The sequence below is a fragment of the Lycium barbarum genome, chromosome 6, assembly GCF_019175385.1.
Source record: "Lycium barbarum isolate Lr01 chromosome 6, ASM1917538v2, whole genome shotgun sequence".
Classification (NCBI taxonomy): Eukaryota; Viridiplantae; Streptophyta; class Magnoliopsida; order Solanales; family Solanaceae; genus Lycium; species Lycium barbarum.
In genome coordinates this window covers 105,132,205-105,144,231 of record NC_083342.1, presented here as the reverse complement: position 1 = coordinate 105,144,231, position 12,027 = coordinate 105,132,205, and the positions used below count along the sequence as shown (strand labels likewise).

The 12,027-nt window shown below is 39.0% G+C and overlaps 1 protein-coding gene across 1 annotated transcript; it reads left to right on the top strand.

Annotated features, from left to right (window-relative positions):
* LOC132645194 (lysM domain receptor-like kinase 3) lies at positions 1-11,008 on the top strand. The gene is made up of 11 exons (XM_060362026.1): positions 1-798; positions 1,335-1,368; positions 1,529-1,692; positions 2,075-2,214; positions 2,980-3,069; positions 3,807-3,894; positions 4,022-4,173; positions 4,254-4,345; positions 5,005-5,140; positions 5,307-5,405; positions 10,602-11,008. Exons 1-11 carry the CDS (start codon positions 135-137, stop codon positions 10,707-10,709), a joined length of 1,767 nt encoding a protein of 588 aa, XP_060218009.1. The 5' UTR covers positions 1-134; the 3' UTR covers positions 10,710-11,008.
* Positions 11,009-12,027: the final 1,019 nt, after the last annotated feature.

The window sequence follows — 12,027 nt, the reverse complement described above, 5'->3', positions numbered from 1 at the left end:
AACAGCTAACTTTTCTTTCTCCACTTTTCGTGGGAACTTCCTCCTTCCTCCTATCAACTCCTAGCCTAATAATTCCCATAAGGATTAGTGTTCTTTTTTCTCTTTTCTTTCTGTGTTTCCCCTAATCATTGTGGATGCAAATTAAACCAGGAATGTATATTTTACCAAGGATAAAGATAATCCTATTTGTGATGTACTACTACTTATTTGCAGTTCATTACTATTGTGTAGCTGATTCCAGGTGCACAGAGGGCTGTGCCTTAGCTTTAGCTTCATTCACTATTTATGTTGGTCCTGATGATTATAAGGAGGAAGTTGTGTCCCAAATATCAGGCCGGTTATTCTCGAACATATCTGCCACTGAGATCCTTAGCTACTCTAGTTTCATAAACCATCGGGCTGTTACCAGGAAGATTAACATGGGTGTTACCAGGAAGATTAACATACCCTTCCGCTGTGACTGCCTTAATGGCGAGTACTTGGGACATGTCTTTCCATACACTGTTTTACCGGGGGATTCATATGATAGTATAGCAGATAACGATTATAACAGTTTGATAACTGGAGAGTGGTTTAACAATAACCGGGAAGTAACATTGATGGTGATAGTGAATTGCTCGTGCGGGAATAAAGATGTGTCCGAGGATTATGGGTTGTTCATCACGTATCCAATGCAGCCAGAGGAAAATTTGGAGTCCATAGCATCTGCGACAAATACAAGATCGGAATTGATCCAAATGTACAATCCAGGTGTGAATTTCAGTGCTGGCACTGGGCTGCTTTACATTCCAGGCAGAGGTGAGTTCAAACACAACCAGACTCTTACGCAGCAATATATCTCAAAATAGTTGGAGCCGCTATTTGAATCATCATTTTTGTTCCAATATTTAATAGTACTAATTTGCTTTTAGTACGAATTATGGGTTCTGGAAGACTAATTAGATTCTCTAAGCTCATGCTTATTTGATATGGAGGAAAATCTTTTCCTGAAAAGTAGGTGGTTTTCTTACTTATTTTCCGTTGTTTGGTAAGTAAGCAAAAAATATGACCTTCGAAGGAAATACATGTCACTTAGTTAGCTTAATTCTTTGTACTTCCCTTTCCTCTGATTTGACCCTTTCATGTGAGATCGATTCATTTCTTGATCTCCCTGCATTTGCTGAAAGGTAGTATAGTATTTTGAGGTGGATGGTCGAACTTTGTATTGTGGATTTTGATCTGACATGGCTTAAGTATTGTACCTAACATTTGGGGTATGGTAAAATGTTTACTTTTATTGGCATCCTTTTTTCAATTGTGGATATATCCTGACCATGGTGCCTTGTTCTATGCAGATATACTTGGGAACTATCCGCCTATGACAACTTTATCTTGACTCGTACTTGCATTTTGTGACTAAAATATTTCCTCATCCATGTTTGCCCTGACTCTGCAGCAAAGGTGATTGCTCTCTTCTTTCACCCAAATCTAGTAGTGATGGAAGTATTCATGCTACCCAAGCTTATTGATTAGTCTGTACGCGTGTATGATCAGGTTCATCAGGTAAATCTATTGCTGTAATGGCAGTAGCATCACTAGCTGGAGTTACATTACTCATAGCCATCGTTTACGTGGGAATTTATAGAAAGAAGGAACAAAAGATTGCAGTACATATCTCAGAATCTGCTGATAAATCGCATCCATCTGGTCAGGGTATTTCTCTAGATTAACAAAAAACATTTTCGCTACATAAATTCTTCCAAAGGTTTTTTCATTCATTATCAAGCTCTGAGTTGATAGCTGTTGTTGCCTTGCTTCCTCTAGTGCGTGTCTACTATTTTTTCACATGGATCAATAGTAAATTGGTTTTCTTGCTATCAGCAAAACACTACATGGCTTTGTACTTATTCCACATCTTGTCTAGTTATTATTCACTATGAACGAATCGTCTAATTCAAGCAGCCTAGAGATCCAAGGTTTACCTGATATTATAAATGGAATGTGATAGTTCGCTCCACAAGTTTGATATCAACATTTCTTCTGAGTAAGACCTGAGGGGACTAAGGCAGTGACCTTTCTGATGTTGCTTTGGCAGGCCTTTTGGGCATAGCTGTGGACAAATCTGTGGAGTTCTCATACAAAGAACTTTCTGAGTCGACTAATGGCTTTAACATTTCTAATAAGATTGGAGAAGATGGCTTTGGAGCTGTTTATTACGCTGAGCTGAGAGGCAAGGTCTGCAGTTCAAATTTTTTTCTTCCAATGACTGTAAAAATATGTCTGTCTTTTCTGGAGGTTGAAATCCGTGCATGTTTTTTCCTAAGCTATTTGTCATAAATAAAAGGGGTAAAGTCTTGGAATACATGTCAAATAAAAGTTATTGTACCAGCTAAAACTTATTTCTTTTTGTTCATTCCAATTTTAATAAGATGGACTTTACCGAGGCTGAGAATGGACCCTAGCTTTCCCTTACAGGTAGCAAGTCAGCTGCTACTTTACTTTGTCCCTTGTTCCCTGTGTTTCAGAAGACTTTTATTATGAATTCAATAAGTAAAACACAAAATCTGAGTCCTGGATTATAGAATACCTTTGGAGGAATAATGAATTAATAAGTGTCATAAACCTAGAGAAGCATAATATTTATAAAAGCTACGATTATTACGAAGAATTATTAGTTAAATCTTATAGAGTAACATTTGGGGATATAATGACAGTTATTTTCCAACACTATATTGCAACTGGATATGATAAGGTAGCAACTGCAGAACACCTTACGGTTAGATTCTTTTATATTTTTATACGATGAGATATTGCTAGTTATCTAGGTAGAAGTTTTAGGGGATATCTAATTACATAAACTGATCAAACTTACTTACAAATGACTTGTGCATAAAACTATAACTTGAAAGTGGGCAACTCACCATTCAGTGGGACATTTCTACATTAGATTTTTTTTATACTGTGATTATCTGCTAACATATATTGAAAACTACGATACAGATAACAGCAATAAAGAAAATGAACAGGCAAGCAAAAACCGAATTTCTTGCTGAACTGAAAATTTTGACGCGTGTACATCACCTGAACCTGGTATGATCAATATCTTCTCTGTCAATTAAGATTGTTTAGCAGGAATTCTATTTCTTTTGATGAGCACAAGTATAATGCTAATGGAATTAAATGTAAAATCTTGTAATTTTAGCCTTTAACATATTTTTTATGTCATTATTTCACAAAGATACAGCATCTTGACTGCTCAGGTTTGATAAAATTATTTACCTTATCAAAAAAAATGCGTTCGGGTTTGATATTTGAAAGAAAAAGCCAGTTATAATCCGGTTCATTAGCATTTATGGATGGAATTCACATGTTCCCATGTCACTGCTACAAATAAATAACAAACAGAGAATCTTTGCTTATTCAGTTGATCGGTTTGAAAGAATAGAGAAAGCTAAGGAAAGAAAAGAAGATAACACTTTTTTTCTTAAAACATGCTGTAGTACTTATTTTTCCCTCTTTCCGTTCCTTTCAACTTTAACCAATCTAGCCCTTAGTATGAACAAACTGTTAAAACTGCTAGTGTGTCATATTAACAGTAAAAATAGAACCTTGTAAGAGATAATTCATGATTTACTACTGGAACCAATATTGGCAATGTGTTTTAAATAGTCTGCAGACCTAAGAAATATTGATGGATTGGCTACATTTGTATTTGAAGTCTGGAATGTGTGTATAGCATATACTGATCTGGAAGGGAAGTTTAATGTTGTAGTATGCTTTATTAGTTTGCTTGTTTGATTTTTTGCTGTGTCATTGAATGCATGCAGGTGTGCTTGATGGGATATTGTGTTGACAGGTATCTCTTCCTTGTATATGAGTACATTGACAATGGTAATCTAAGCCAACATCTACGTGGTATGAGAACTTTATGAGCTATAGTGATGTGATAGAATAGTTAATTCTTTATATTTTTCTTCTTATTTGCATTGAAGATGTTTATATGCTTAAGCATTTGTTAGTTACTTGATAAATCTATTTCCAGGGAGGGACACACTGCCATGGTCAACGAGGGTGCAGATTGCACTAGATTCTGCCAGAGGTCTTGAATATATACATGAACACACAGTCCCCGTTTTCATCCATCGTGATATCAAATCAGCAAATATCCTGATAGACAAAAATTTCCATGCAAAGGTCTTATTGAGGACCCTAATCTTTGCTTTTTGACAAATATATATAAGTGCTCTTCTAATTGGTAAATCACTTACTTACAGGTTGGAGATTTTGGCTTAACGAAACTGGTTGAAAATGGAAATTTAAATATACCTACACGTTTTATGGGTACATTTGGGTACATGCCACCAGAGTAAGTTTTTTCATTGTACAAAATGTGTCTAAACAAAGGAAAGAGCTGCTGCTGTTTAATAAGGAACCTGGCAATAGGTGGTCTTTATGGAAACAGAGTTGGCATTTAAGATTAATGTAATCCAAACTATTTCTCTTTCTGGAGGTGGTTTAGCTAAAATGTTAGCAAGCTGAACTCCATCGAGCATGATCTGATCTTTGATTCATATATTCTCCTATATTGTATCTTGACTTGTTAGGAATCACATAAATTTTCAACATATATGAATTCTTTCCTTTAAAATTTCCTTGCTCCATCCTTAGTTAAACACAGAAACTGAAATTCCACTGAGACTAAGAGAACAAACCTGATGTACAGGTAAAGGGCAGACTGGTGCTACTGGAGTTCGAACACAAGACCCCATACAAATCTTCAATTCCTTGACCATTGCTCTAGAGATATTTTTATGTTAACGGAATTGAATAACATATATTTAAATACACATTCAATTTTTCAAAACTAAGCTAGGAACTTATGCACCGGGCATAGCGGGAGCTTAGTGCATTGGGCTGCCATTTTTTTTAAGCTAGGAACTTATGCAATGAAGGGGGTTTTAGTTGAAACCCCTCAGAAATGTATCACAGATAAATTGTACCGATAACCATTGTTAAAATATGCAGGTATGGTCATTCAGGAATTATCTCACCTAAAGTCGATGTCTATGCTTTTGGCGTTGTCCTTTATGAATTAATTTCGTCAAAGGAAGCGGTAGTCAAGGAAGATGGTGTAGACGAAGCAAGAAGCCTTGATGCTTTGGTAATTTGTTTCAGCATATTTCTTAACAGAATGTTATCATTAGGCATTGACATGACCTTCTCATGGATTTACCCTTCTTGCTAGTGTTACTTCGTTGTCTACATTGAATCATTAAAAATTTGCACCAGTTGATGAGCTAATGTTGACTGTTCGGTGATAATCATAGTTTGGAGAATCTCATAATCATCCAAATCCAATTGAAGGCATTTCCAGATTGATAGACCCCAAACTCGAGGACAATTACCCCTTTGATTCAGTCCACAAGGTACAAACTTACATCTCTTTGTTGCACTATGTTAGGATTTGAATCCCAAATCCGACCTTTGTAAGCAGGTTCCCAGGAAAGATTGGAGGGTCACAGCTGGACCACTTAAATACCAACCTCCTTAGACAGAACCTACTTACGCCGTGATGTAAGCGAAGAATAAATAGCACACACAGATTTATAGTGGTTCACCCTCAATGTGAGAGCTACGTCCACGTTGCTGCTGCAGATCTTATTAAAGAAGAAATATTACAAGTGTTTACAACACTCAACCTCACAACCCCAATGCCAATTACACTCAAGAATTTTACCACAGAAAATTCTCTCAAAGACCTTCTCTTACTTAGGCCTTTCACTAAGAGTATTTCTCTTAGATTTTTCTCTCTCTTTGGGATGTGTTTAGCAAATGATCTTGATGATATCTTACAAATGAACCATAAGCTACCTATTTATAGGAATGAATTTCCTATGATGAGGTAAGCGCTTACATCACGACTATTATGAGGTAAGCGCTTACATCACGACTATGTGAACAAAAGAATTGACTTGTTTGGCAAATTCCACACCTAACAAATCTCCCACTTGAAGACTAATTTTAATTTGTCTTCACACTTTGATCGATGCAGCAGCTCTTTCCTACTTTCATACTTCGTGCAGGCCAACTGAAGTTGAGCATAGCTTCAGTTTGTCTATCGTCACTGCCTTTGTCAACATGTCTGCTGGATTCTGACTCCCTGCGATCTTCTCAAGCACCAGCGCTCCATCTTCCAAAGCTGATCTAATGAAATGGTACCGGAGTTGTATGTGCTTCGTTCGAGCATGGTAAACCGGGTTCTTTGCCAAATGAATGGCGCTTTGGCTATCACAATATAGCACACTTCCCTCGTGGTCCTGATCCAATTCTCGCAGAAAAGATTGTAGCCACATCATTTCCTTTGTGGCCTCCGTCACAGCAACGTACTCAGCCTCACAACTAGAGAGAGCTACTATCTTTTGCAACTTGGAAACCCAAGAGATTGCAGTACCTCCGAAGGTGTAAACATACCCGGATGTGCTCTTTCTGCTATCAATATCACCACCGTTGTCAGCATCAACATACCCTTGCAATCTTGTTTTTGATTTTCGGAAATACAGAGCTGAACTCGAGCTGCCTTTCAGATATCTGAATATCCACTTCACAGCCTCCCAGTGTTGCTTTCCCGGATTGCTCATAAATCGGCTGACAACTCCCACTGCATGTGCAATGTCTGGCCTTGTACATATCATTGCATACATAAGACTACCGATTGCAGATGCATAAGGTATCTTGTCCATCTGCTTCTTCTCATCCTCGGTAGTCGGCGACTGATCCTTTGACAACCGAAAGTGTCCAGCCAAGGGAGTGCTGACTGGCTTGGCATCATGCATGTTAAACCTTTTGATAACTTTCCTCACATATTCTTCTTGTGAGAGTTTGATGCCCTCCTTGCTTCGGTCGATTCTCATCCCAAGGATTTGCTTTGCAGCTCCCAAATCCTTCATTGCAAACTCTTCCGATAACCCTTTTTTCAACCGATCAATCTCCTGTAGGTTTGCTCCTACGATTAGCATGTCGTCGACATAGAGTAGCAGTATCATGTACGAGTCTTCAAATTTTTTGAAGTAACAGCAGTGATCTGCCTCGCACCTTGAAAAATCAGTTTTCTTCATAAAGCTGTCAAACTTTAAATACCACTGTCTTGGAGCCTGTTTTAGTCCGTACAGACTCTTTTGAAGTTTGCACACCAGATTCTCCTTTCCTTTGATTTTGAATCCCTCCGGCTGTCGCATGTAGATTTCCTCGTCTAGATCACCGTGAAGAAATGCAGTTTTCACGTCCATCTGTTGCAGATGTAGATTTTCCTTTGCTACCAGCCCAAGAACAGTTCTGATAGTCACCATCTTGACTACGGGAGAGAAGATCTCTGTATAGTCAATGCCTTCTTTCTGTTGAAATCCCTTTGCAACCAGCCTTGCTTTATAACGCTTGCTTCCATTGGGTTCTTCCTTTATCCGATAAACCCATTTGTTTTGCAATGCCTTTTTATCCTTTGGCAACTCGGATAATTCCCATGTATGATTTGCCGATAGTGAATCCATTTCATCCTTCATTGCCAGCTCCCACTTAGTCGATTCATCGACTTGCATTGCTTCTTCATAACATTCCGGCTCCCCTCTATCAGTGAGTAGAATGTAGTTGAGGGATGGAGAGTACCTGTGAAGCGGCTTCCTGATCCTGGATGATCTACGCAGCTCTGTGATTGGCGTCTGTTCATTTGTTTCAGAATCAGCACTTTTATTAGCACCTTCTCGGATTGTTTGTTCCTCTGCCTCGGTTGTACCTGGCTGCGGCTCAGGTGCCGGAAAGTCCCTCAAATCGACTATTTCCGATTCCTTGTCCTGACATTCTGAATTCTTTTGCAGCTTGTCTTTGTACAGTACCTCTTCGTTAAAGACAACATTCCTGCTTCGGATGATCTTCCGATTTTGTTCATCCCAAAATCGGTACCCAAGCTCGGTGTCACCATAGCCAATAAAGTAACACTTCTTTGATTTTGGATCAAGCTTGCTTCTAGCCGTATCATCATTATGAACATATGATAAGCAACCGAACACTTTCAGAAATGAAAGATTTACCTTCTTGCCACTCCAGACTTCTTCTGGAATTCTGAAATCCAAGGGAACTGACGGTCCTCGGTTAATTAAGAAGGCCGCGGTATTGACTGCATCTGCCCAGAATGTCTTGGGCAGTCCAGAGTGTATTCTCATACTCCGAGCACGCTCGTTCAACGTTCGGTTCATTCTTTCGGCTACTCCATTCTGTTGCGGCGTTCCAGGAATAGTCTTCATCATCTTGATCCCATTATCGGCACAGTACCGTTTGAAATCACCATCAGTGTATTCTCCGCCGTTGTCGGACCTCAAACACTTCAACTTGAGGTTTGTTTCATTCTCGACCATGGCTTTCCATCTTTTGAATACACTAAACACATCGGATTTATTTTTCATAAAATAAACCCATACCTTCCTGGTTGAATCATCAATGAAGGTCACGTAGTAGTGTGATCCTCCAAGGGAGGGTACAGTGGTAGGTCCCCACACGTCTGTGTGCACCAATTCCAGCTTTTCGACCTTCAACTCTCTGCCTGCACTTGAGAAGCTTACTCGCTTTTGTTTTCCGAGAATGCAGCTCTCACACGTATGAAGGTCCACCGTCTTCAGCTCCGGAATTAAGCCATTTGTCACCAACAGCTTCATCCCCTTCTGGCTGATATGCCCAAGCCGACAATGCCACAAATCTGTCTTCTTTGTGTTGTCAACCACAGCAACAATATCACGACAGCTATCCGTCATGTAGAGAGTGCCAATCTTCTTTCCTCGACCAACTACCATGGCACCTTTCGCCACCTTCCAAGACCCATTACCAAAGTTGAGATCATATCCCTCATCATCAAGCTGACCTACTGAAATCAGGTTTCGCATCAGCTTTGGAACATGTCTAACTTTTGTAATCTTCCACGAGGATCCATTTGACATCTTCAAATTAATGTCTCCCGTGCCAACAACGTCTAGCGGCTCTCCATCGGCTAAATAAACTTTGCCGAGATTCCCAGCCACGTAGTTTGTCATTATATCATGATGTGGGGTGGTATGAAAGGACGCTCCTGAGTCAAGCACCCAAGAGTCTATCGGGCTGTCAACCGATAGCAACAACGCATCGCCAATGTCTTCCGTAGCAGCGTTGATTCCAGCCCCCTTGTTGTCCTCCTTCTTTGGCGCCCTGCAGTTCTTCTTGAAGTGACCTGGTTTTCCACAGTTCCAACAATCAAATGTTCGTCCTGGTCTGGATTGACCCCTGCCATTCCTTGACTTCGATCTGCCCCTATTTCGGTTGTAGTTTCTGTCATAATTTCTGCTTCTGTTTTCAACATTAAAAGCAGAACTCGTCGATGCCTCTCCAGAATCTGTCCTGCGCACTTCCTCAGCAAGGATACGATCCCTAACATCGTTGAACTTTAGTCTGTCACTGCCGACAGAATTACTAACCGCTGCTCTCATTGGCTCCTAGCTATTTGGTAGGGATGCCAACAAAATTAGAGCTTGCACTTCATCATCGAAGTCAATTTTTACCGATGACAATTGATTTACAATGGTATTGAATTCATTTACGTGTGCAGCAACATGAGCATTTTCCATCATCTTTAGATGAAATAGTTTCTTCATGAGAAATACCTTATTATTTGCCGAAGGTTTCTCATACATGTCAGACAATACCTTCATCATATCTGCAGTGGTCTTCTCCTTTGCCACGTTGTGAGCAACGTTCTTCGACAGCGTCAGCCGAATGACTCCCAGAACTTGTCTGTCGAGGAGATTCCAATCTGCTTGCTTCATCTCCTCTGGTTTCGGACTCAGAGGTTCATGAAGCTTTCTGCCATATAAATAATCTTCAATTTGCATTCTCCAGAACGCAAAGTCTGTACCATCGAATTTACCGATGCCGTGCGTCGTACCATCTTCGCCTCCCATCGTTTCTAAATCACAACACAACGTGTTGCTCTGATACCAGTTGTTAGGATTTGAATCCCAAATCCGACCTTTGTAAGCAGGTTCCCAGGAAAGATTGGAGGGTCACAGCTGGACCACTTAAATACCAACCTCCTTAGACAGAACCTACTTACGTCGTGATGTAAGCGAAGAATAAATAGCACACACAGATTTATAGTGGTTCACCCTCAATGTGAGAGCTACGTCCACGTTGCTGCTGCAGATCTTATTAAAGAAGAAATATTACAAGTGTTTACAACACTCAACCTCACAACCCCAATGCCAATTACACTCAAGAATTTTACCACAGAAAATTCTCTCAAAGACCTTCTCTTACTTAGGCCTTTCACTAAGAGTATTTCTCTTAGATTTTTCTCTCTCTTTGGGATGTGTTTAGCAAATGATCTTGATGATATCTTACAAATGAACCATAAGCTACCTATTTATAGGAATGAATTTCCTATGATGAGGTAAGCGCTTACATCACGACTATTATGAGGTAAGCGCTTACATCACGACTATGTGAACAAAAGAATTGACTTGTTTGGCCAATTCCACACCTAACACACTATGTACCACTTTTTTGTTTCTTTGCTTCTTTTGAAGCATTAAATCACTTGTCTATCACAGATGGCACAGCTTGCTAAAGCTTGTACCGAGAAAGATCATGAGATGCGGCCGACTATGAGATCAGTAGTGGTTGCACTTATGGCACTCTCATCATCGACAGCAGATTGATAATTTGATGTTCCGGTTTGATCCTGCATTTTTTTCATCAAGAACCATTTCTTGAAATCAACAGCTTAATTCAACTTCTGTAATTTTACTTTTGCTATAAAAATCACTTTCCAGAGCTTATACGATTTTTTCTTCGACTACCTTCAGAAAGTTGTAAGCACTATCTGGTATGTTTGAGTTCTGAATTACTCCTTTGCATGGTGATAACTTGAAGACAGAGATCTTCAAGATAAAACATGTGTAACTCTTAAGGTATTGAAATTTTTTTCCCATGTAATGTTGTTTGCATGTTGAAGGAACAGGTGTTCTTGACTTGGTACATGACTCAGTATGCTGCATGAGTTAAATGGTTCTCGATTGCTATTTGCCCCAGTGAGATGGTGGTGATTGTCATGGCAAACTACATTATTTGTAGATGATAGCGTACTAAATGGAAATATTGATATGAAGAAAAGGAGTAGTTACATGTTAAAAACACGTGAATCACTAGGAGATACTTCTTATGTCCGAAAAAAGAATGAAGAAACTTATATGAGGATAATGTTTTTGTCATTCTTTTGAGTATTGAAGAAACTTAAAAACAATGTCCAAGTGTTGATTAGAACAAGGGAGATTGAACAGATGTTAGGATTTGTAAAGGAACTTCTGCTCAAAAGTGGGGAAGCCCTTATCGCCATTTTGGTAAAAAGAATTCCACGTTTCAAGGTAACCAAATACTGACAGACATCTTTCAAGAAAACATTTTTCATTCTACCAAGCAAACCTAAAAGAATATTGTCTCTGAGCTTTATAAAATGTATCTATCAAAATAGAAGTCCTACAAGACTTGGATGTATCTGCGTTTACGGCATATCTGAACTTATTTTACTTGGATCTATTTATGTCTTATCAAAACTTGTTTTACCTTTGTGTTTTCGTGATCATATTTCATCACTCTTGTAAAAGAATTTAAAAGTTCCGGAAAACCCAAATAATCAACTAGATATGATAGAATCTCAATTGATAATAGATGTACCTCCGCAAGGGTTCCATCTCAACATCAATTTGCATTTAAGTTGCTGTTTACATTTTAATTCTGTTTTACTTGAACATTTTCATTAACATTCGCTTGTAGACAGGAACTGTCTTCACTCCCCAAAGTTCAATTGTTGCGTTCATTTTAAAGTACAGAGATTTGACCATATGGCATCTTTCTATCGAACGATAGTTCTTGCGTAGGCCTCTGGTCTATTAGCCCCCTCTACAATTTGTATCTTGTCTCCTTTATCATTAAAAATCACCTCGTTGTGGTTTAAAAAGAAAAAAGATACTGGATCAT

What these genes read in the sequence shown, in the direction of transcription:
- LOC132645194 (XM_060362026.1), top strand. Translation starts at nt 135, where the DNA reads ATGCAAATTAAACCAGGAATGTATATTTTACCAAGGATAAAGATAATC. An exon ending in ACGCTGAGCTGAGAGGCAAG is followed by an intron (nt 2,215 to 2,979) that starts GTCTGCAGTTCA and finishes ACTACGATACAG; the next exon opens with ATAACAGCAATAAAGAAAAT. An exon ending in CAAGAAGCCTTGATGCTTTG is followed by an intron (nt 5,141 to 5,306) that starts GTAATTTGTTTC and finishes TGATAATCATAG; the next exon opens with TTTGGAGAATCTCATAATCA.